A 27,419-nucleotide genomic window follows, 5' to 3' on the forward strand; every position below is an offset into this window, starting at 1 on the left:
TTTTGAAAATTTGATAATATATCCATTTGTAGCTGGGTTACATATATCAATTTTATCCTACTTCAGTGACAACCAAGGTTCATCCAGTAAGCGACAAGAGGAGACAAGTAAGGGTGGTGATGCTTTAGACAGTCATCAGGGATCTAACACTGGGAAAGCAACGCAGGAGAGAGGTAAATCCTGCCACCTGGTTATATATCTCTTTGTTTGAATACCATATTGTCATGATTCATCTTTCAGTTTTTGATTCAATGTAGAGATTATCATGATTTTTCTTGAGCATACTCAATGGAGATGGTAAATGTTTTTGATCAATCCACAATTCTGATACATATTTCTGGTTTATTCTCAGCATGTAGCTCAACCCACAATCTGATTGTTGCATCATGGAGTTGTTCATTATGTTTTGTTGATTTTTTTTTATTTAATCAGGATGCTGCAACCTTACACAATAAGAGTGATGAATTGTTCCCCAAATGATCACTAAATGTTTTAGTTATATATTTTATTAGAAATAAAGTTTTGAAATTTACTACTTAAAAAATCGTTTTTTAAGTACATTCAGTTAATTGGAATGATGAATTAATTTTCAAATCACCCATAACTTCTATATTAAAAAAAAAAAAAATCCAATATATATACGTTTCATATTGCTTGTAGTGTAAAAGCCTTTTTTGTCGAAAGTGAATCGAAGATAAATATTTAATGAAAGCATATTCTCATTTAGAGAGTTGAAAAACCAGTTGTAAAAGTAAGTTTAGTTTATTATAATTGTAGTGAGTGGTTCTTCATGTAGGTGGTAAGGCATAAAAACTTGTTGAGCATCATCCGAGGACTTAACATAAATTTGAATACAATTTATAGAAATTTAGCTATTTAAATGAAAGAAACAACTTGTCTCGCAGTTGTTAAGATGTTATATGCCATTCAGAATTCAATGCTCACGAATTATCATTGTTGCTATTTGTGTCATTAATGTTTTATGTTTGTATCTGTTTCTTGATTTCCTCTTAATTTAAAATTTTTTCTTCTCCTTCATGTCAGTTACTTTTTTCTTTCTTGGTCAATTTATTTTCTCTTGCACCTTTCTGGATGACATTTTTTACAGAATGATAAGACTGTCTGTAAACAAATGTCCCTGTCCCTGTTGTTAAAGTATGCACTGACAAATCAGTTTAATTTTTAAAATACAATTTTACCTTGATTTTATGGATTATTTATGAAAATTTATTTATGAAAATGTATACATTTTTGATCAACACTTTATCTGAAAAATATTCTGTTGATCTTCAATAATTAAAGCTTATTATTATTACTACTTCTTACTATTATTATTATTATTATTATCATTATTATTATTATTATTATTATTATTATTATTATTATTATTATCATCATTATTATTATTATTATTATTTTTATTATTATTATTATATTCAAGAGCACAATAATTGAATGTCCTGAAGCGCTCTTGCCAGTGCCTACCAAAAAATCTGTATTTTGGTAAAATATGCTTATCACCTTTCAAATGATCTGTTACAAATGCTATTTCAGAACTTTTATAATTCTTCAATGCCGGATGAAACTTAACTTTAACTTCCTTTAACTGCTCTTTGATCTTGTGCCCTTAACTCTATTATAAATATATTGATAATGACAGTGTCAGTGATCATATCACCTTTTTCAGCTTGAACAGGACAAGGAGGAAATGTAATAAAAAAGAAAAAAAAACACAACTAAAATAGCTTATCAACTGTAAAAAGTTTATAAAGGTTCTGTAAAATAATATTGTTCATGGTACATAGCAGTTAGCCATCTGCCACAGGTTAGTCTGTTGTATTTGTGTCCTCTTTTCTTGTACATGTTAGATATCGTTTGTTTTTTTTATTGTTTATATCTGGAAAACTATAGCTGTGAGGGTTCTCAAAATTTTGTTTACCTCATTGTTCTACATTGCACCATTTTTGTTACAACAGATGAAGACAACTCATCAATAGAACATACAGTTAGTTCAGTTGAATTTGATGATGCATCCGAATTGAAACATTGTCAAGAAAATGAACTCAACAACAATTCCATCCAAAGGGTCATATCAATTGAAAGCATCTCACAGTCAGAATGCACCATCGATTCAGAGTTGAATGTATCAGGCACAAGGACAGATGGACTTAATAGTGTAGTCAAACCTTCACAAGACACAAGAAAATATGATGAAGTCAACAGTGCTATAGCATCTGTGTCCAGTGAAATAATTCAAACTTTAGGATGTGTGAAAAATTGTCAAGCTAATGTTGAAAACGTTCCAGAAGCAATAATTACAGAGGAAAGGTTACAATCAAACATGACTAGTCAAAAGGGGGACCTCCAAAGCTTAGATATTCAGGAATTTGATTCCTTATCAACACAGCTTGAGATGAAGGCAAAAAATATCACCATCTCTGATGATGAAACTATGGCTAGTGAGCAAAAAAATAGACACAATTCATCAGAAAATATAGGTGTTCATGTGAATGAAGATACAGACGATGGAAGTGGAAGATTAGGAGCTGATAATTGGGAAATGGGCCAAGATGCAAAGGAATGTGATAATATAGTTAACGAAAAGCAAACACAAGATAATGACAGAGATGGTAATGAGGGAAGTGGATATGAAAACGATAATGATGGTGCCATAGTGGAGGATGGTCGTCCAATAGGTATAGTATATACCAAACTTGAATGTTGTATACACTAGCCTCTACCTCTATGATTTAACACTAGTTTGGTGCACTGACTTACTGACCACATTTCACTAACCTTGCTTTGTATTCCCAATCATTCATCAATCCAAGTCAAGCTACTCTCACCATTATAGGATATGCAAGTGATTGCTTTTTCTAGTCGTTTCCTGTAAGTTTTCATAAAATTAAGTAGGCACAAGGAATCAATTATTTTGTATTACTGCTACCTCTGATAATGCTGTGTAATCCCCCCTCTCACTCTTTCTCTCTCTGTCTCCCTCTTATTTGGAAAAGAAAGAACTCCTCTCCTACCCCCCCGTCAAACACACATCTTTGCTCCACCTCTCATACGTGTTTTTCTAATTTTCTATCAGAATTCCTTTGGTATAGCTTCACATTAATACCATTTTGCGATTCAGAATCTGAAAAAAGTTCTGATTCTTCTTCTTCTTCTTCTTCTTCTTCTTCTTCTACTCCTCCTCCTCCTCCTCCTCTTCCTCCTCCTCCTCCTCCTCCTCCTCCTTTTCCTTCTTCTTCTTCTTCTTCTTCTTCTTCTTCTTCTTCTTCTTCTTCTTCTTCTTCTTCTTCTTCTTCTCCTTCTTCTTACCAGTTACCCATGCTTTACCACGGTATAACTTACAGGCTATGAAAGAAATATTATAGAAATATTTTTACATACATGGAGACTTTCTCACAACACTAACAAATGTTTCAGTCGAACTGAAATGAAAGGAGCATGTCAATCTTAATGCTTTGTTTTCCACTTCCACTAATATGCACCACAGTATGGACCAACAATGTTCATTGGTCCCAGATTGTGTACTGTATCCTAGACAAGGCTCTTTCATAAAGAAGTGGTCCCTGCTGAGTGTCGCTAGTTTACCTATATTTTGTCTGCCAGATGTTTCATGTTGCCAATGTAAAAAGAAAGCCAAATTGGTGGGGAGGGGAAATGCCTTGAAATTGAAATCCTCCCCCTCTTAATCAGAGGATATTGTCCCTTCTTAAATTTGAATATCATTATTTCCTTTATTTTCAATTTCTAAGGAGGGGGGTGGATTTAATTATTTTATTTGCTTTTCGTTTAACCATTGGAACTCATTCCACTAGAAATTACAGTTTTTCACCACCTGCCCATAATCTTATTTTTGTAAATTACCTTTTGTTTTTTTGTTTTGTTTTTTTTCTCCTTTCTGTACCAATAAAAAAAGCAAAAACAAAATATCCAATACGACAAACTGATCACTGGCAAGTCCAGGGCAAGCTCAGTAGGTTTCACTTCTTTATGAAAGATATCTAAACAGCATGACTTACAGCATCCTGTTAATCTGGTGATCTGTAAAATGGGTATTTACTGAATCATTACAATAAGGGTACTAACAATAAGGGTGAGATCTGTACAGAACCTATAATCCATGTCAAAATCAAAGACACAGAGATCATAAAAGACATAAAGTCCTGCTTCATGCATGAAAATAACACTCCAATTAAATTAATGAATAGAAGTGTGAAAACTAACCAACTTCTTATAGATTAACTAGATCAAGAGAGCACATTGTGAATTCACTGTGGTTTGAAGTTCGAAGCCAATTTCTATTTTCTCTTTCCTCAGACGTTTTTACTTTTGCCAGATGTTTATAAAGCAAGCTCTGAACTTGTATCTTGCGGTTAAATTTGAATATAAGATTGAGTTAAGCAATAAAACTATTAGATAGATTTTAAAAAAATAAATCAAATTTGTATTTTAACACAAAAAATTAGTTTGCACATTTCATGGGTTTTATAGTTATATAAGAGTAGTGTGATTAAGTATGTCAGAATATGTAAAAAGTCTCTGAGTATGAGTAAATGGTGTGTATATCCTATCTCAATGTGTACCAATGGTGATTATTAAAAATTATGCAATGGACCAATATATAACAAGCATTTTGAGACCAGATGAAATAGGAAAGAGTGGAATTGCTAAACTAATTGCTCAGGCTTATAAATGTTAATCGTTCAGTATTGTTGTATCACTGACATGAAAATCAGGGTCAGTTGTCATTATATCTTGGAGTCAAAAATTATGTCATTGTGTTGTTTTTATAACGATTAAATCAATTGGGTCATTATTTCCTGCACATCTCAAATGAGCCTGAATTAGGTTATCATCAGACAATTATTAGAACAATTAGATTGATTAAACCTTTCGATTTATACTTAACATTCAATGTTAAATGAGAAATGTATTGCGCTTTACAATTTAATATTTAATTAATTGTTGAATTTGATTACAAATAGGATATTGCTCCATCAGTTGTACTTTAACTGTCTGGGTCTCCTGGCAAAGATAAAAGGTCAAACTTTTTTAATTCTATATTTAATCAAGCTTGTGGATATCATATGACTTTTCTTATTAATTGTATTTAACTTTTTCTATCAATTTTGATTAATGCTCTGAATTAATCCTCAGAATAACTAATGAATCTTAAATTGTCAAATAATAGCATGAAAGGTGATGGATGCTTTAGTATATATGTTAATAACTCTGGTTGGGTTTCATCAATCAAAATCATAATCCAATGAGTAATCCCAACCCAATACATGTCTGTTAGTGAATCTATTCATAGTCTATTCATTCTTTTCTAATTGGCACAGACACAGTATTGATTTTATGTTTGTATAGTGGCCAATCATGTCAGTAAAATCCTTTCTTTTACGATTTGATCTTATAGAAGAAGAGGAAAAAGATGGGAGGGGGACGGGGGGGGGGGGGGGGGGGGGGGGGGGGGGGGCAGCAACACTTCTCCAACCACCTTGACACATCCGACAACCACATCGGTGCCAACCTTGTTTTCCACACCACCACTCCAACCCCATTGTCACTAATTGGCAACAACACTTCTACAGCCACATATCATCATATTCTGACATCCATGACACATCCGACAACCATATCGGTGCCAACCTTATTTTCCACACCACCACTCCAACCCTATTGTCACTAACTGGCAACAACACTTCTACAGCCACATATCATCATATTCTGACATCCATGACACATCCGACAACCATATCGGTGCCAACCTTATTTTCCACACCACCACTCCAACCCTATTGTCACTAACTGGCAACAACACTTCTACAGCCACATATCATCATATTCTGACATCCATGACACATCCAACAACCACATCGGTGCCAACCTTATTTTCCACACCACCACTCCAACCCCATTGTCACTAACTGGCAACAACACTTCTACAGCCACATATCATCATATTCTGACATCCATGACACATCCAACAACCACATCGGTGCCTACCTTATTTCCCACACCACCACTCCCACCCCATTGTCACTAACTGGCAACAACACTTCTACAGCCACATATCATCATATTCTGACATCCATGACACATCCGACAACCACATCGGTGCCAACCTTATTTTCCATACCACCACTCCAACCCTATTGTCACTAACTGGCAACAACACTTCTACAGCCACATATCATCATATTCTGACATCCATGACACATCCAACAACCACATCGGTGCCAACCTTATTTTCCACACCACCACTCCTATTGTCACTAACTGGCAACAACACTTCTACAGCCACATATCATCATATTCTGACATCCATGACACATCCAACAACCACATCGGTGCCAACCTTATTTTCCACACCACCACTCCAACCCTATTGTCACTAACTGGCAACAACACTTCTACAGCCACATATCATCATATTCTGACATCCATGACACATCCGACAACCACATCGGTGCCGACCCTATTTCCCACACCACCACTCCAACCCCATTGTCACTAACTGGCAACAACACTTCTACAGCCACATATCATCATATTCTGACATCCATGACACATCCGACAACCACATCGGTGCCGACCCTATTTCCCACACCACCACTCCAACCCCATTGTCACTAACTGGCAACAACACTTCTACAGCCACATATCATCATATTCTGACATCCATGACACATCCGACAACCACATCGGTGCCAACCCTATTTCCCACACCACCACTCCAACCCATTGTCACTAACTGGCAACAACACTTCTACACATATCATCATATTCTGACATCCATGACACATCCGACAACCACATCGGTGCCAACCTTATTTTCCACACCACCACTCCAACCCCATTGTCACTAACTGGCAACAACACTTCTACAGCCACATATCATCATATTCTGACATCCATGACACATCCGACAACCACATCGGTGCCAACCTTATTTTCCACACCACCACTCCAACCCCATTGTCACTAACTGGCAACAACACTTCTACAGCCACATATCATCATATTCTGACATCCATGACACATCCGACAACCACATCGGTGCCAACCTTATTTCCCACACCACCACTCCAACCCCATTGTCACTAACTGGCAACAACACTTCTACAGCCACATATCATCATATTCTGACATCCATGACACATCCAACAACCACATTGGTGCCGACCCTATTTTCCAAACCACCACTCCAACCCCATTGTCACTAACTGGCAACAACACTTCTACAGCCACATATCATCATATTCTGACATCCATGACACATCCGACAACCACATTGGTGCCGACCCTATTTCCCACACCACCACTCCCACCCCATTGTCACTAACTGGCAACAACACTTCTACAGCCACATATCATCATATTCTGACATCCATGACTCATCCGACAACCACATCGGTGCCGACCCTATTTCCCACACCACCACTCCCACCCCATTGTCACTACCTGGATTTTCATGAAGCCTTTTTTTCTCAGCTTTAGAGAAGGCTGATATAGGTTTAATATTTGTACTGTGATGATATAAAGTTTGCCTTGTGCTTTGTATAAAATAAAGAAATGAATATAAATTATTGTTGCTGTAGTCCAACTTTCATAATGAAGCTTACACTTTAAATTCAGAAAATGGCGTAGACATAACTAGTACAGTATGGCAGTGTGTTATTGCACGATAAACCAGTAATTTACTGGATCAAAGTGGTTAAGTGCTTCGGTATTGTTTTTTACGCATTGAAAAGTTGGCCACTGTGCAATATGCCTGCTTTATTGTGTTCCGTCAACCCTTTGATTAATCATTCATCAATTATGTGTTTGTTACTATATTACAAAAGTCTCGTACACATCACTCCTTCCACTGTTGTCCCTGTCAAGCATTTTTTTGATCCAAACTTGCTTGATGAATCAAGTATTGAGCATGAGATGGTATTTCGTCTTTAACACTATCCTTTCAAAGTTGAAAAGAGTTAAATATTGGGTATATTGCTCTGTGGATAGATATTGGTTTATTACCACTAGAGAGGCGCGCACACACACACACACATGCACACATACATATGTATGGTCATACACATTTACAAATTGATGAAAACACACAATGACATGCACAGAACTCCTTTTATCAATTTTCATTTTGGCCAGATTCTTATTAAAAAATTCTCCCTTCAGATTTAGGTTATTCATCCACAATCTTTGAAAATATAATAATTTTTCGGGGATGGATATTTCGCTTAATTAACCAATAGATTTTAGACCAATCAAAACATGGAATTTGTGACACACCTTCACATGTGTTCGGAGAAGTATGGTTGGCTGTTTGTAAACAATAACGTGAATGAAATCGACCTCTCTCTGACCATTGTTTTTGCTTTTATACCACCACATGAGTGACTAGTTATAACACGATTTTCTCGATCAGATTATACACATTTGCACATAGTTTTCTGTGTAGGTTCTATTGAGCAAGCAGTAGAACAGTGGGTATTTTACTCAGACACATATCATCGATAGTAAAAGCTGTGTAGGTTGCTAGGTTAACCAATCACTGCCATTGTTTACATGATGACAACTGTCTTAGAGGCGTGGTTATCGAGGTGTCTATTGAACTACACTTATCAATTCCAAAGCATTTTAAAGTGATACTTTATGTAAATAAGGGTGGAAATTATGCATTAAGGGTAAACATCTTTTTTTTTCTCTTGAAATTTTGATTAGGGCAAAAACAATTTTTTGTTTCGTTTTTAGCTTGTAGTGGAATCTGCATACACAAAGCAAAAGTTTACTACACTTTAATGTCCTTTTTAAATGTTTTCTTCAATTGCTATGAAATTGAAAATCTTATCATGTCTGGTCATTTTTAAACATGCTATTTTATTTTTTTTTACATTGAAAGATGGTGTAATAATTACTGATTAACACTTTGCATGCTTCTTTTGAATTCATTGATTTAGTGATTTTTGCCAATATCATCTCATATGGTTTTCTTCATTAATGACAATTTAATCTATCTTGATTTTGCCAATTACTCTATTAACTGTAGGTATTCCATTAAATATATACGCAACCCAAAATCTTTCCATCCTCCCCCCCCCAATCCCCAACCTCTCTTTCACCTTCTCCCATCATCCAAAATGAACCAATGTAATGCATTGGAAACAAGTATATAATTGAGTTTAGACTGCTATTATGTTATCCAGACATTGAGGTTAAACTTTAGTATGTCTGGGTATAAGATAGTTGATAGTCCATAACATAAAGATCTACATCTTTCTAGCATTTCATGCCCATCAAGGAATTTTTTTTTTACTATGACTAAAAAGCAAAGAACATTTGATTTGAAAAAATTCCAAAAACTATGGAGATATCAGAGTGATGTATTATATTTATAAAATTCTCTTTAAACAAACCTCATAAAGATTCCAGACATTGGGTTTAAATCACATCAAATTTAATTAATTTTATGGTGAAACTGATTCAACTGAAATAGAATTTTAATTTGGTGAGACAAAAATAAAAAAGGAAATTGTTCAGATCATATCTATAATGGTTTCTATATTCAGTTCGTTTGAATATGGACATTCCGCTAAAAGTTCAACAATCTTTTTTTTTACTTTAAATTGGTGGTATCATTAGTGTATTGATATTGGTCCCCAGTGGGTGAGGTACTTGCTGTGTCCTTCGTATCTATTTTCCTTTTCCATGTTGCGTTGTTCTGGATTGGGATTGCTCTTTCTTTTCGGGTCCTGGTGAGATCCTCAGTCAGGAGGGAAACAAATATCTAGTACCTTTTTTTAAGAGATGATATTTTTTTCCTTGTAAATCATCTCTCTGTTATGTGCTGTTATATTTGTTAATTTTGAATATATTGTACTTAGTAAACATTTGAGAGTACCCTTCATAGAGGGGTCCTTTGCTTGTGCCTGAATGAGACCTTGAGGTAATGTCAAAATAGACAGATTGGTGGATTGCTTGTGGAATGTTCAGTTCCCTATTTGAACCAGCATCTGGATCTTGCTTTTTCTTCAGTTCTTCAGATTTGTTTTCAATTGTCGTTTTACTGGCTCTGAAATGATCTAATAGTCTTGCAAGCGCTGTAAACCCCTAAATACAAAACAACAAATTCCCACTAAGGAGGTGGACAAGACAATCTGTACAATAAAAAACCCCAAAAGTTATTAGAAATTGATATTTATAGTTTGGAAGTTTCTATCCTACCCCCTGTATCGTAAATAATAAAAGGAAGTTTAGGTGGGGGGAAAACAAACAGAAGAAAAGAAAAAGAGAGAGATAACACTGTCATATGGTGACAAGATTAATTGGACACATAAGTTGCTTATTTCCCACCAACTCATGTTTGAGTCGTACAATTTGAGATTTTTAGAATAAAACATCAGCTGGTAGACAATTTTCCTAATACTTAAAGTAATGAAATTTGTTTGATATATGTTTTAAACTCATTTGGTGCCCATTAATTTTTTAGTCTTTCTAAGTGTGTAGATAAATTTTTAAGATGTAAATGTTAACAATGAAGTCTGCATTTGTTTTTCATCTCTTAAGATTAGTAGAATTTCCTTCCCTTCCATTTTTTTTTTTTTTTTGTGCATGGAAATTGTATTGATTCGTGCATGCCTTTTCCTCGTTTTGTAGGTTATGATTCTGATGATGAGTGTGAAGATGCAGATGGTATACGGTATACCCGACGAAACAAAGGGAAAAAATATGCTCCACTTCAAAAAGACGACTCTTTAGAGTTTGGTGGGGGTTTTGGTGGTGGTGCTAGCGGAAGGAGGAAGGAGGTACCAATTGCTACTCATGCAAATGGTCACACTGTCTCCCATTCCAGCAAAAATGGGTCTGTGTGTAACAACCGTAATACATCTATAGATTATGAGGAGCATCACTTGCACCGATCTGATCCAACACTTTCCTCAGAAGAAAGCAGCGACATAGATGCCCATATACGATCTTACACCAGACCTCCTAATGCAGGTATAATTTTTTATAGATGGCAAATGTCAACTCATCTTGTCAGGTATTGATTCTTCCTTGCAAGTTTCATCTTTGAATATAGCCCTTTAACTAATTTAAACAAAGAATACATCAATTCTGTGTGATATTTCCACAGTTTACGGTTCTATGTCAAATGTGTCGTGAAATAAAGACCTTATAAATAATGTTTTTTTTGTTTTTTTTTTAAATTCATTTGTTAATATGAACAATGAATAGGGTAGTGATCATGATTGAGAGCATCCAGCATGTTGCTCTCAACTGGTGTGATACATAAATGGCTACTTGTTTTAATTGGCTTGATCCTTGGTTATTTTGAATTATGATTTGAGTGAATGTGATCAGTGACTAGAATGACGTGCCATACTGCATGTTGAGTACTAGTGGCATCATCCCATGGCATGTGCTGATGGTAATAAAACAGCTGGTAGACTGTCTGTTCTTGGGCATTTTGACTACATGTGTTTACAAATGATGCAGTTGTTTTGCTTCTCTACTTTATGCTTTCAATTTTTAAACTTTTTCTCTCCCTCTCTCTCTCTCTCTCATGCTTTATACAATATCCTTTTGCTTATTACTTTAAATATGAAACATTCTATAATGTGATCAGAAGTGTTGAAAATTAAGTTACCTTATGAAATTTAAAAAAAAAAAATGTCCTTTATGCCAGAAATCCTGTAAAGGATATATAAATATTTTTTCGAAAAAGTTCCTACAAGATATGTTTAGATGACTTTTGATTTTAGTTGAAAACATCTAAATTAAACTTGTTGGAAAGTTGGGATAAAGTTAAATAAAATATCAACTGTTAAATTATATTTTTGAAATTAGTTCTAAAAGTTATGATTCAATTTGATTGGCATTAGTGGATTATTTTGGGATGGGATTTGCATTGCTTACGGCAGCAAAAAATCATTGATTGGCATTGCGGCCGCAAAATCTGCCAATTTTTGAAAATTTTTGAGATTTTGCAAAGAAAATAATAATTTAAAAGGTGGTCTTCTCTACCCCTATATCTGTTTTTCAACATGCTTTCTGTCTTTGTCTTGGAATGAGATTACTTGGTTTTGTCCTGGCCCAGGCCGGATACCCTGGCTTGGAGAGAAACAGTCAAATGTATAGTTAGGGTTTTGGGAGAAGATATTTTTTGTCTCGTAAATCATCTCTCTTGTTATGCACTGTATTATTTTTGTTTTACATTTGAGTGTATTCCCTTTAGTGGGGACCTGTGCTCATGTCAGGATGAAACATTTAGATTCCTGAAATCTACACCTGTTCCCTTTTTGAACCAATTCCCCTTTGTCTTACTTTTTCTTGGGTATTTTAACTGTAATTCTAGAACTTTTTACTATCCCATTTTCTTCCTTTTTACTGGCGCTGATATGACCTTACATGTGTTGCAAGCGCCGTGAAACCCTTAAAATTAAAAACAAACAAATACCTTTCTCTTTCATGAACGAATTATGTGTTTTTAGGAAAATTAATCGCACAATTTCGCAAAATCTTTTGCAAATTTTGCTGTTGTAAGCTTGCAAAATTTAGGATTTTACTTGCAAAATGTGGAATTTTTTTTTTTTTTGCAAAAAAATGCCATGTCAGATTATATATTTTTAGCTTGGTTTCTATAAATGGGGGGAGAAATATACTTTTTTTTATGTATACAGCTCACAGTTCAGTAAATTATAAAATAAGTTGTGAAACGGCTGACACCTGATGTTATATGCATTATATAATTGTTATTGGGAAGAAGAAAAAAAGCCCTACAGAATTTATATACTAAAAAAAAAAAGAATTTGGATAACTGCATATTGAGGATTTATGTTTAAATATCCCTGACCTTTTCAGACTCGGATACAGATGAGGAAACAGACCGTCTGCTGCACAAGCAGTACCAGGAAAGAAACAAAAATGTTGAAATTCCTGAACTCTACAATGCTTCAAAACTGGAAGGCTCTATGGAGGTAATAGAAGGAATGCCATTCTTACTTTTTAAATTTACTTTATATTGATACCACCATAAATAGGCAAAGAATAAATGCTTATAATGAAAACAATACTACGCATTAATATTACTTCCATTGTGAAGCTGCTCTTAATGTAAAAATCAATATGGCACAGTCTATACAAGCTTTTACAAGTAATATATGGACATCTCAAGGAGACAACAGGACTTGATAAAGACCAATGCATTTTGTTATTTGTCTTGGAAAAAAGTTCTGAATAGCCTACGGAAATATAAGGAATAATAATGTGAAGACCGCTCCGGTGATGAGAGAAACTCATTTTAGAGATATTTGTATTTGGAATGCCATTCAAAATAGCCATATTCTAGAATGGGTCTAGCAATAGTCTTGAAAAGTTTACTAAATTGCACTTTTGCATGGAGATCAAGATGTGTGCCTTCTGTTAGGAAATGAAGATATACCTTTGATGTAACATGGGAGATGTGATTTTTGAATTGGCCTTTTTTCTGTTTCCTTCCGGTTGATCCTTTCTGTATCTTCTGATATGAAATCTTCATTGTATATTTTTTGCCTCTTTTCAATCTTCTCTTCATGATAATCATTTGAAGACCAGTCATGTAAGTTGTATAGATCCATTAGCAGATAGGTCCCAACTGCAATATATTCTGTGCCTTACTCAATACAACCTAAGTCTCACATAGATGCCCAAATACTCACAGATACTTCTTGATCAGTCTGTGAAGTTATATACAAGAGGAAATAATTCCCACTCATACATAAATTTGATATCAGAGCAAACGAGCAAATCACTTTTCACAGTTCAAATTGTCTTGGCAGAGATCTGTCAGGGCCTAGCCAAATCAAGTCGTCTCATTTTATTTAAGGATAGAAAACCACATAGATGGTGTATTATAAAGAGCACTTCAAATAATTCAGATGGAATAATAAACAAAAACTCAAAGAGATGATTTTCAAAGGAAAAATCTAATCTTTTACAGCAAAAAACACATTTTCACATCTAATTGACTTTACTCAAAGAAATGGATCCAGCAGGGGTCAGGGCAAACCTTAATTTAAAAACAAGGCCAGAATACCAATCTAGAAAAGGACTATTGTCAGTGGATAGAAGACCTTTCCAGTAATACCTACAAATCTTCCGAAGTGGAGTGATAGATGTCTGTCATAATAAGGAGCCACTTTGTAGATGGAACATTTGAGCATATACAATTTTACTAGAGTTCATGGTCTTTCTGGTAGCTGTTAAGAGTCCATTCCTTTGGAACTCGTATCTTGGTTCACGAGATTGCATTTTGATCTAAACAGCATAATGCTTGGCCCATGGGAAAGAGCTCTCATAAATATTTGTCCATTTTGTCAGAGACAGAAGGAAAATCTGTGGTCTCTTTGTGTCGCACAATTTTCTTTGTCCAAAAAACATTGTATAATCACGATAGAGGCTTGCTATGTGTGCTAATGCTGATTATGTCATAAACTGTGAAAAAAATATATCTGAAAGCTTGGATATAAAAACAGGATAAGCATTCTCTAAATGTGTAAGTATTATTATTGTCTCACATAGATGCCCAAATACTCACAGATACTTCTTGATCAGTCTGTGAAGTTATATACAAGAGGAAATAATTCCCACTCATTCATAAATTTGATATCAGAGCAAACGAGCAAATCACTTTTCACAGTTCAAATTGTCTTGGCAGAGATCTGTCAGGGCCTAGCCAAATCAAGTCGTCTCATTTTATTTAAGGATAGAAAACCACATAGATGGTGTATTATAAAGAGCACTTCAAATAATTCAGATGGAATAATAAACAAAAACTCAAAGAGATGATTTTCAAAGGAAAAATCTAATCTTTTACAGCAAAAAACACATTTTCACATCTAATTGACTTTACTCAAAGAAATGGATCCAGCAGGGGTCAGGGCAAACCTTAATTTAAAAACAAGGCCAGAATACCAATCTAGAAAAGGACTATTGTCAGTGGATAGAAGACCTTTCCAGTAATACCTACAAATCTTCCGAAGTGGAGTGATAGATGTCTGTCATAATAAGGAGCCACTTTGTAGATGGAACATTTGAGCATATACAATTTTACCAGAGTTCATGGTCTTTCTGGTAGCTGTTAAGAGTCCATTCCTTTGGAACTCGTATCTTGGTTCACGAGATTGCATTTTGATCTAAACAGCATAATGTTTGGCCCATGGGAAAGAGCTCTCATAAATATTTATCCATTTTGTCAGAGACAGAAGGAAAATCTGTGGTCTCTTTGTGTCGCACAATTTTCTTTGTCCAAAAAACATTGTATAATCACGATAGAGGCTTGCTATGTGTGCTAATGCTGATTATGTCATAAACTGTGAAAAAAATATATCTGAAAGCTTGGATATAAAAACAGGATAAGCATTCTCTAAATGTGTAAGTATTATTATTTTTGTTGACAATTGTTTGCTAAGATATCGATATCTTGGTTTTTTAATTTTGAAAATTGAGCAAATGTTGTCTAAATTCTCTTAAGGCATCACCCGTAAATTAAAAACACAAGTGTCAAATAGGATGGAATTAGGGGGTGGCGGTAAAGTTAAATAAACATTTTCACAATTGTGTCATGAATTGTACAACAAGAGAATATGATATCCATAAAAATATGAGAAATAGAATTGATATGGACTGTACAGATATAAGTGCTTAATATGTCATTGGTTGGGTGAGGGAGGATGTTTAAAAAGTCATTGCGGGAACCATCAAAAGAAACCGTGACACCATGCTGTGTCAGATATTCATTTTTGTGTTTTCTTTTCTTTTATTTTTAAAACTTGGTTGTCACAGATCATCCAGTTGGATTTAGGAATGAACTATCTGTGCCTCTTCGACTTTTCTTTTTGAGCCTCTACAACATTTTTCTGTCTCACCACATTTGTTCAAATAGATAACAATCTCTACTAGATATTACAAGAATGTATTTTGTGTAACTGAATATATGCCATATAAATAAATGTGCAACATTTTGAAAGTTATGAAAAATCATAACTCATAGTTTGGATTTTAATTGGTTTCAATACCATGCTGACAAAAGATGTGGGGCTATGCGACCTTGTGGTATGACACTCATCTTTGGAACAGAATATCCAGGATTCGAACCGTGCTCTGGGCAGTTGGGTCCTTGGAAAAGGCTCTTTTCTTGACATTCTCTCACCATACCCAGGTCTAAAATGAGTACCTATCTGTTAAAAGTATTGTCTCTGTCGGAAAAAAAATAATTGTAATATCTTCTAACAAGTGTAATGTCATGTCTCGTCTTGCATGTTTAATGTTGCAGTTGGCTCAAGACCCCTTGTAAAATGCTTTGAACACATTTAGTGGATAATGCACTATTTAAATGCTCAAGTTTTGTTATTTTGTTTTGTTTTTTATTTCAATTTTCATTTGGTTATTATATAGTCTGAATTTTTTTATTATTTCAATTTCCTCCAGAGAGATCGCCAGTACTCCAAAGCAAAAGAAGGTGTGTATACATGACATGATTCTCAAGTCATTCTTGAAAAAACAGATTGGAATTGGCCTTGTCCCAGTATCTTAGTCTTCTGTGAAAACACTGATATAATTTTTTTCTTTCATGAAAATTAGAATATTGCAAACCTCCTTAACAACCATTTGAATAAATGTTTGCGAATTCAAACATCTTGTCACAATGATAAAAAAGAGACATAATTTTGATTCTTCATTGGCTGTCTATTGAATTTAGAAAATAGTAAAAAGTTCTTTCGAGCCATAAGGCCCATGGTGTAGAGTTTATCCTGGTTTCTGTAGCGCGAAACAGACAATAAGAATTGCTTATTAGCATTTGGATAGGAAATGAATCTGATTTCAAATTTTTAAAGGATACTGATTTAAATGCAAATGTTGCTGCTTAAAGCTTGAAGAAGTAGAAAAAGATTAAGAAGTATAATTGAAGTTTTTAATGATAACTGTTCCCAACTTTCTCTCAGTTCTTAAAAGTATTCACACAAATGATATAATAGATTTAATAATGAAATAAGAAAGCTCCAAGGAGATGAAAGACAATTTTGAAAATAAAATCAAAACTATAACATTTGTTTTTAATCATTACTTTAAAAAGAGATAAAAATGATTTTTAAAAAGGCAAAGAATGGAGAAGGGGGGAGGGGAATAGATACCAGATGTTGTGAATCTATGAAAGATATATAAAGTACATGTTTTTGAATATATATAGTGAATTTGTGTTTTTGTGTATAGATTACAAATAATGAAATAGTGAGCAATAGTGTGGTGTCAAAATACTGGTTCCAATCTCCATGGAAGTGTGAAGCCAGTTGGGAGGACCTTGTGCAACTGATCTCCTGGTTTCAAAGTGATGACATCTTATTTTATTCCTTACATAAATGCAGTTCATCAATAAAGATCATGCTACTAAAATTGTTATGCCACCTTGTAATTCAATATGAAGCCAAGGAGTTTTGAACCGGAAGAGAGGAAGATGTGATGTCATGACTTTCGTTTCCCATTGCAACATATGTTCAATTTTAATGATAGAATATTACTAATTTATTTACATTCACAACAGCCTAGTTTTGGTCGGGCACCTGGTGCTGACCTTATTAAGATATAGTGCTTCACAAATGATAAACCATTATTATTATTATTATGATTATTATTATTATTATTATTATTATTATTATTATTATTATTATTATTATTATTATTGTTGTTCGATAGATAATGGTTAATTGGAATCTTTCACCATCTTAGCCACTAACATCAAGTCCACAAATATTGGTTAATGTGCATGATTTGGCAGAATGATTAATATGTTATTTACTTCTATTGTCACGGTTATCGGGGTAATATAAGGTCCACAAGATATACCAATAACTTTTGTTGTGTTTGTTCTCAGACATTGAACCCGGAGAGAAACACAAAGGTTTTTTGTTTTTTTAAAATAACTTTTTTACTGTATATGATTGCAATAGTTCATGTAATCAAGGATCTCTTATTGACACTTGCTTGTTTAAAGTTCAATCACTTAACATTCAATCCCCACTCTCAAACCTAACCCGATGTGATATTGGCATTATGACATTTATTAACAACACCCCTTGGTGAGTCACTTCAAATTACATATTTCTCTTTGCATTTGGAGATTGCTCTGAAAGCTCTTATTTTTATTTTTTATTTTTAAAAAATATATGGCGAAGGGATTCTTAAATTCATTATCATTGCCTACTCTTTCATGTTTCTTATTGCTGGCACAGGACCAAAGGTTTTGAATACAAAATGATTTCCTATAATTTGAATGGGAAAAAATCATTTTTAAAAGATAGATAAAAACAATAAACAGCAGTCAATCTAGTCTTGAATTTATCCTTCTTGTAAAAGATCATAGTAAAGTTAACTTGCTGTCACTTTACAAGCATTTAGATTGCAATCAGGAAATTTTTCCTTTGATCAAAATAGAATTTGTTCGTATTTTACACTTTGACTCATTGCATTATTCCATGACAAAATTCTTCAGTATCATCTGCTCATCCAAATGCATAAAAGAGCATTACTCTATGGTTATCTGAGCAGATGATTAAAAGGGATAAAATACTTTTTAAAATGAGAATATTTTGTGACCAGTTCTTGTAATCTATTTAAAGTAGTATTCCCGTCCCTTGCATCAAGAAAAGTGCATTGTTTGTGCATTAAATAGATCAAAGCATGAGCTGGTAAAATCTTCATTACTTTCTTTCCTCCCATCTAAACTTATTTTTAAAACTGTTTAGATAAAGATCTGAATAAAATCAAATAAGCTTGTTTTTAGATCTGCTTTTTAATTATTTTGATAGCTGCTCGAATAATGAAGTGCCTTTTTCATTTTCTTTTATTTTTCTTTTTTTTTTTAATTTCAAAGCTTTGTTATTTTTCTTATCTTTAAGTTGGCTTTAAATTTTCCTTATAATTTTTTTTCTTGTTTATTTTCAGTTTTGTTTTCTTTGAACATTTTAAATTGGAAGTAATTGGACTTATTTTTAATGCGTTACGTTGAAATAGTGCCTGATAGCCCTCTTCATTTTCATAGGTTTGTCAAATAGTATTTTAACACTACAATTTTATAATCAAAATCTGCTGACTTGAAAATTAAGCTTGCTAATGCTAATATGTTAAAAGTAGAACAGTATGGTTTTGTGTTCTACTGTGGGATCATTCTTTTCCTCTTTTTTTTTTTTTGAGTTATTGTGATTGGTTTATTTTATATTATATTTTGATTATTATAACCTCACTGTTCGGCCGCAATTATAAAAGATTCTTAGATATCAATCAAAATTAAAGTTTACTAAATTTTCTTCTTTTAGTCTTAGATCTGCTTTCTCATTGTCAAGAATTTAATAATTTATGGTATAAAAAAGTAACAACAAAAATTGTAATGGCGTTTTGGTTTTTTAAAAAACTTGATTAATGATGGAGAGAAAATAAATGAAAAGTTGCCCTCACAAGATAATGCTTGATGTAATTTTGATTTGGGATAGGTTCTTTTTAGGCATTCGATACAGGCTTGACATCGCATCTTATGCTACTGCAAAGTTTTTGGGATAATTTGTGGGGAAATTTTTTTCTTTCCATTATGATCACATGCTCTGATTCCTGCACATTGTTCTGGCTAGATGGTGTACTCATCAGCTCAATTTATCACAAGTGGATTGAATAGGGCATAGATTAGGCAGCTATGACAGCTTATCCAAAACAATTATATTGCTAAGAGCTAAGAATTCTCTTTGAATCTTCATGATAGCATGCAAATGAGTTAATTAGGGCATAGATTGGGCAGCTATGCCAGCTAATCCAAAACAAATATATTGCTAAGAGCTAAGAATTCTCTTTGAATCTTCATGATAGCATGCAAATGAGTTAAATAGGGCATAGATTGGACAGCTATGCCAGCTAATCCAAAACAAATATATTGCTAAGAGCTAAGAATTCTCTTTGAATCTTCATGATAGCATGCAAATGAGTTAAATAGGGCATAGATTGGGCAGCTATGCCAGCTAATCCAAAACAAATATATTCCTAAGAGCTAAGAATTCTCTTTGAATCTTCATGATAGCATGTAGCATCATTATGTTTAAGAAAAGAATTTTATTTTGGGTATCAAACAATATCACGACAATTTGCTGCAAAACTTTGTCCACATAATTGTTTTTACAGTCACACTTTGTCAAAGCATAGGGATTGGACTTCAGTGATGGGATTGTATGAGAATCTTCAATTATGCTGGATGACATACACATCTGCTTATTGTTACATGGGCACTGTCAGACTGTCAACCATTGATGATTAGAATTGATTTTCATGAGAAAAAAGTGAAGATCAGCATTTTCTCTCTGATGACATATGTATGCCTCTGCTTATGCCAACCTGGCTGTCCCCTGGGGCTTTGTTATCATATGACTAACTCCTTTTTACCATGCTCCTTCCAATGTCTGAATAGCATTTTGGAAAGCATTCGGAAGATAACTCATCATGATTGTATCTTGTGCTGTTATTGTCGTCTTTATCTGACCAGTTCTAGGGCACTCTTTAGCACTCTTCATGATATAATTTTCATTTTAGCTCCCAGCAGTTTAATGGTGGTAACTGGGTGGGGTTCCCTACCTCCACAGTGGGCGGGGAGGTACTTACCGTGTCTTCTATCCCCTTATATCTGTTTTCCAATATGCTTTCTGTCTTTGTCTTGGTGTGAGATTGCTTGGTTTTGTCCCGACCCTGGCCGGAATCTTTGACTGGGAGGGGAACAGTCAAATGAATAGTTATTGCTTTGGGAGATGGTATTTTTTTCCTTGTAAATCATCTCTCTGTTATGTATTATTATATTTGTTATTTTTAATGTATACTAAAATGTAAGCATTTGAGTGTATTCCTCTTTGTTGGATCTTGTGCTTGTGTCTGGGTAAGGTGATATCAAAGTACATTGATGGTATGCTCTTGGAATCTACAACTGATCCCTATTTGTTCCCAATTCCCCTTTGTCTTACTCGCTCTTGGGTGCTTTAATTGTAATTCTAGAACTTTCAACTATCTCATTTTCTTCCTTTTTACTAGCGCTGATATAACCTAAATGTGTTGCAAGCAGCGTAAAACCCTTAAAAACAAACAAACATACAATTAATGGTGGTAATTAAACTTTGCCTCTTCCTTTCATGAAAATCCAGCCTCAAGCATTCCAGTTGCTTGCCAGTATTCTCAGTTTGATAATCACGACACCACCTAATCTCTTATTTTTTTTTCAATAAGAATTATATATTGCTTGAATTTATCATGGCTTGAATTAAATTTAGTGTAACTTTCATTTTAATCGGATGAATAAGAACGATGCTTGTCCTAAAATGTAGATTCTCATATGATTAGTATGAACAATATGTTAGCAATTACAATTTTAAATTGATTGATGGGAATAAATAGATAGTGCCATGAATGTGATGCAGAATTGATATGGTTGTGGGTGAAGATGTAAACATAACTTAAATAGATCACAAGCGATAATAAATTAAAGTTTTAAGCAACCAATATGCAATAATATACAATTCATATTATTTCAAAACTTTCCTCTTTATTGGCACTGGTAATAGTAATCCACATTTTCACAGTTTTCCCCTGTACATCCCATTAATTATTTGTAACACGAGGAAGGGATCTTTTTCTTTCAAATAGCAGTGTGTATTTAGTTTTTTTTATGAAAGTGTACTTTGCTTCAATATTCTTATTTACACTTTCACTTCCCCTCCCTTTTTACCAGCTGCCATTCGTGATCCTGACCGACCTGAAGTTCTGATAGAAGGTGTGTTGTTCCGTGCCCGTTACTTGGGATCCACACAGCTCATATCAGAGGGACAGCCTTCAAAGGCTATGAGAATGATGCAGGCACAGGAAGCCGTCGGAAGGATCAAGGTAATCTTTTACTATCATACAATTGGAGGCCTGGCAATAAGATAAAGATCTGAAAAAAGTGTGTATGAGACAGTGCCAGACAAATTTATGCTTTGTCTGACATCGTTTCATACATACTATTTCAGATCCCTATCAACACCAGTGCCTGCTCCCTAATTTGTCACTTAGTTGAATAATAAGTATGGCATCACATTGCTTTAGGATGGAGTCAGTTATATTCCAAGCAAAAGAATATTTTGAGACAAATTCACGGCTTCCAACTCCCCAAAAAGTTTTTTTTCTTTTTCTTTTATTAATAATTTATTTATTTATTTTTTTGCGAATGTGTTTTTGGCTTTTGTAATTTGTGGGGAAAAAACAACTAATTTAATTTTAGCTAAATTCCTTAATTTATAATATATTTTTTTTTATATCATAGTCTATTCCTCTTTTACCTGCATTCTTATTTATTTTTCATTTTATACAGATGAGGGATAAGGTTTTTTTGGGCTTTTTTTTGTTTGTTTCTTCTGTTATAAAAATTTTATGATCTGTTTGTGCAAAAAGAAATTGATTCCTAGAAATATAAAGTGACAGCTATTTTGAATTTTATACATTCAGGAGACAATAAATAATTAATAAAAAAGAATGTAGTAATTTGACACTACAAGTGTCTTATTCCATACTTTTCAAACTTTAAAATACAAAATATTGACATTTACAATAAATATTTTCATACTTATCGAAGGCATTCTATTTAATTTTCAACAATGGAAACTGACTGGCACGATCCCAAGCTTGTTTAAACTCAGAGGGGAAAATGTTGCAATATTAGACTGGAAACTCAACTTCAGTTAATCGCAACATTTTCGCTGATCCCAAGGTGTTGCAATTATCCGGAGTTGACTGTAATAGCTTTTAAATTAAAATTTAAAAATTTTTTTTTTTGGTACTCTTGGGTTCAATAAAACTTGACAGTGAGTAATGTGGATATGAAGCAGGTTTGATTTTTAAAAGAGATTTAAAAAGATTTTGGATTAACCAGTCCTTAGACCAAAAATTTCATAATCAAGTTGTCCCATTTGATGATTTACTTGTATTCTTGGTTTTAAATCTACCTTTATTGTTAAATTAGTATTTTTTATTGGGTGATTGAACATTGCTTAGTTAACATATGAATGCCCTAAAGTTTGGTCTTGATAGTATTTTTGAAACTGATTTATCAAGTTTTATAGTTTAACTTCCTTCTTTATATCTTAGTTGGGGTTCATTTGATATAGTTGGTATCCATAAGGCCATTCAGTCCCTTGAACAAAATTGTCATTTTGGCCAGGTCAAATTTCATTGTGTGGTAAGCATTCCAACATATTCCATCTGAATATTGATTATATCAAAAACAAATCGTCATTTGTATTCTTCCTTGATTTTGCAGTTTTTGTCTTGATTTTGATATGTGGATAACAAACGTTAACATCAGTGAATGATATTGGTCGGAGAGTGTTTATAGCTTTTTTGTTATACATTTTTACTTTTTGAGAGAGAAAAATGGAATTTGGGTTAATTAACATAGCAGTCACATGATATAGGCTTAAGGGCTATTCTCAACCCTCATTAGGGATTACCATTTATCGATTTTGTTATCTATATGGTTATATACTCTCTAGATATACTGCGTTTCTTTTAGAATTTTGACCTGAAATAAGTAAGTTTTGAGTATCAAGTTGCATTCTTTGTGCAGCTTGTACCATGCATGTAGGGTTATTTGCAATATTGACCTCATTTGAAAACATACTGGAGACTTTTGCCATCATCTTCTTCTTCTTCTTCCTCGTTAGTCTGTAACTTCTGCAACTTTTGAAGATTTCACATTCTTATGTGTCGCATCTTCAGTGTAAACTTAAATTTTCCTGTAATTGTCTGTTTGAAAACATCAAATTTCCGTATATAAGTGTAAAATATTTTCATTTTGATGACCAATTGTCGCACCACTATGAATTAAAAGTTCATTTAGTCATGTAGCAATGGAACAGTTCTCTCGCATCATCTCGAATGAACAGGCTAAATTTCAAATGCTTATGATTGATAGAGCTAAAATCAGATTGGACACGTACACTCACCCAAATACTTATATTTTTATATCGTTATATTTTTCTGCTCTACTTTTTTTTTTAATCTGAAGGCATCGGTAAGTTTTTTTTCCATATTGTCATTGCTGTGTTGTGTAAATGTCATATTCAGTTGGAAAAAAAACCCAATAAAGGACTCAAAAGCAAATCAGAAGTATAGAGCCTCAGTGAGAAACTTGTGTTGTATATATTTATCTATAAAGTGTAGAGAAAGGATTGTTTTGTTGGTATACTTTTCATTTGAAAAATGAATATTCTGTCGATTCCACCTTATGAAACAAAAAATATAACTATTGTGCCTTTTGTTGATTTCATGACATCGTCTTACTTGTTTTGAGAGAAAAAAATATTTATTAAAAAAAAAAATCCAAAAGTTATTTTACTTTATTCATGTGCCAATGCGAAGAAAAAGAAGAATTGATCCAATTTTGATTCCACACCACATGACTTTGGAATGAATCACTGAAAGCTAAGCTGAAGAAAATACTTGCCAACCCATCCACTTTTGGCGGACTAGTTCTCGCTTTCACTCTTCCTTTGTGCCATTGTGTCTAAAATTCAGATTTTCAAAGATTGATAAAGGTAATAAAGGGGATGGAGGGGGGGGGGGGGGGGATTTAAAAACAGTGCTGAAAAAAATGTATTTTTTTTTATAATTGCCTAAAGGGAGGTAGAAAGGAAAATTAATTACTTTCCTCTCACTCTTCCCTATTCCATTTACACATCTGTTACACATCTTCGTGTTGCAGCTTTGTCAGAATTCTACCTTTATTGTTTGGTAACTAAGTTGTAGGTAATTTTGAGAGAGTAAAATTTGATGGTTAATAGTGATAGATTTTGGCACATTAAGTTCATGAGCCTTATCACTCATGGTAATTGTGGTAACAAAAATGAAAAATTTCTATTTTTTTTTTCTCAAGTTCCTATTTTAAAGGTTGGCAGGTCTGCAGTAGTTATGTTTATTCACTGATAAAGAGCCTCATTGTAGATCAGTTGACTATTGAAAAATGTAAAAGTATATTGATGATCAGTTTTACTAATGCATCCCCCCTACCCCATTCCTCTTTACCATCAATAATCCGCTGATATTGTGTGGGTGATTCTGATTTTGGACATTTAGTCTTGTCAATGTTTAATAGGTGGCCATTCGTTTAAACTCTTTGATTAAAATATTTGCATGATTATATATTGACTCCTCCAAGCAAACTTGAGAGGGGCAATATCACTCCACCACCACGTTTGAAATTATAAAGAAAAGACTATACAAACATTCAAAACATTTTTGATAACTTGGGTGTGTCACAATTCAAATGGATACTTATTCAATCCTGTAAAGATGTTCTTTAACTGAAGTCATTATAATGTTAAAATGAACTCAGGCTTCACATGACGTCATTGACATATAAGGCAAGATTGAACTAGATTCAATCTCATTGCATCCAAAAAATAAAAGGAAGCTGATACAGATACAAAAATAACTTTGAAATTTAATTTCTTTACACAGTCTGTGTTTGCTGGCAAAATAGAAGTTGTGATTATTTTCTCTATCATCATTGCTTGTCAATATTCTTTGTGTGTTTTAATACTTTGAAAAGTTAAATGAAATCAAGCTGTGATGTTATTTTGTTTTGTCCTCTTCTTCCCATCTGACAGCAACAGAACCAAGGAAACACAAATGTTGACGATAAGGTGCTGATAAAAACATTCTAAATGTCGCTTTGTTTAGTATTTTATGAGACTACTATCTCTCTGTAAACAGCTTATTTCCTATTTTGGTACTGAAACTTGTTTTCAGCTTTGCATGTCTTTTATTAAGTTTGAAAACTTTACCCAAGAAAAATGTAATGCATTCTGCTTGTGATTTTGTCCACATTTATGATGAGACTCTAATTATGGATGCCATGTGATCAAATTTTGTTAGTAACTTTTTAAATCAGTGCTGGAAGTTCAAGTACCTTTTTGTATGATTGAAGTCTTTTCCTTTTTTTTTTTCCTCTCACTTGTTAAGAATAATCTATTTTTATTTTTTCCTCGTGCATCGGGGAGATATAATCGATATCTAAATGTGATTGCAAAAACATAGCTCTGGACTTAGGTACTTGTATATTCCATTATAAGAGAGTTTCCGTGTAGTTTAAATGTTTTATAGTGAAATGTGATGCTTTTAATGTTTGCATATTTGTTTTTTATTTATTCATTATTATTTTGGGGGGGGGGGGGGGTAATATATTTTTTTGTCTTGTATTTCCTTGGGTTCACTGCTAGTCTTTACTAAAACTCAAGCGCGGTTGTCTAAGGCGATGAAGATCAATCTGAAAGATACCTATTATGGTTGAGACAGATCTTTTGAAGTTATACTCTGAATTAATGATTCATTGAATCACTTGGCAATTGATGGACATTGGGAGGGGGAAGGACTGTTTATCTAAAAAAAGAATTTTGAAATTGTTTGTCATACATAATAGAATCTAAAATTTGAAGCTTATTTGATTTTATTCAGATCTTTATCTAAACAGTTTTAAAAATAAGTTTAGATGGGAGGAAAGAAAGTAATGAAGATTTTACCAGCTCATGCTTTGATCTATTTAATGCACAGACAATGCACTTTTCTTGATGCAAAGGATACTACTTTAATAGATTACAAGAACTGGTCACAAAATATTCTCATTTCAAAAATAGGAAAAATGTAAATCTTTATATATATAAATAAATACATTATTTTTGATGTGAAAATGCTGCATATTGTATTTAACAGCGCTGGAAGGTTGTTAGTCCAAAAGCAAGTCTATTTGTCACAACCATTTCAAATTCAAATTGTGTTATAATATAGGACTGTAAAATGTGAGAATAAAATGTTTATTTTTGATGTCATATCAGAAATATTCTGGTCCCATATGCCATTCCTTCCTCTTCAATATCCTAACTGTCTTATTTTTAAACCTCTTACGGCAAATAAAAATAAGAAAAACTGTTTACAGGGATAACTTTTTATTTGAGGTAATATGATATGGAAATTTGACGTCATGGTTGTGGGGATAATTGTGTGTCGTTCCAGTATTCGGCAGATATGCCTGTCCAGGCTATTTGAGCCTTTCTGTCTAGCGGCTCCGTCTTCGTCATGCTTTTCTGTGAGGATCTGCTTCCTTAACCTTCGGTCAAACAAGACCTACCCATAAAGCAGTGGGGCACTAGGGGTCTTTTCTTTCAGGGTTTCAATCCCTTAGATGATTGTATTCCAATATTAATGAGCTCTATCTGTCCGAGTTTGAGTTGTCTCTCTCCTAGATTGACTGCCTCCCAAGGTTGGCAAGTTAAATCTACTCCAGATTTACTATTTACTCATAGCTGGGATGC

The 27,419-nt window shown here is 33.7% G+C and overlaps 1 protein-coding gene across 10 annotated transcripts in view; it reads left to right on the top strand.

Annotated features, from left to right (window-relative positions):
• The window catches only part of LOC144964206 (uncharacterized), a 97,389-nt gene that overhangs the window by 9,809 nt on the left and 60,161 nt on the right, over window positions 1–27,419 (top strand). The window contains exons 4-10 of one of the 10 annotated variants that reach the window (XM_078898200.1): window positions 67–173; window positions 1,977–2,696; window positions 10,678–11,019; window positions 12,883–12,998; window positions 16,489–16,519; window positions 17,930–17,956; window positions 21,809–21,960. In XM_078898200.1, the coding sequence (XP_078754326.1) occupies window positions 67–173; window positions 1,977–2,696; window positions 10,678–11,019; window positions 12,883–12,998; window positions 16,489–16,519; window positions 17,930–17,956; window positions 21,809–21,960 (1,495 nt within the window). Of the gene's footprint in view, window positions 1–66; window positions 174–1,976; window positions 2,697–10,677; window positions 11,020–12,882; window positions 12,999–16,488; window positions 16,520–17,929; window positions 17,957–21,808; window positions 21,961–25,718; window positions 25,755–27,419 lie in introns of all 10 variants that reach the window. The other 9 variants (XM_078898199.1, XM_078898201.1, XM_078898202.1 and 6 more) reach the window with 9 other exon arrangements.

This window comes from Berghia stephanieae, chromosome 2 (genome assembly GCF_034508935.2).
Source record: "Berghia stephanieae isolate SIO BIC M18660-M18661 chromosome 2, UCSD_Bste_1.3, whole genome shotgun sequence".
Lineage (NCBI taxonomy): Eukaryota > Metazoa > Mollusca > Gastropoda > Nudibranchia > Aeolidiidae > Berghia > Berghia stephanieae.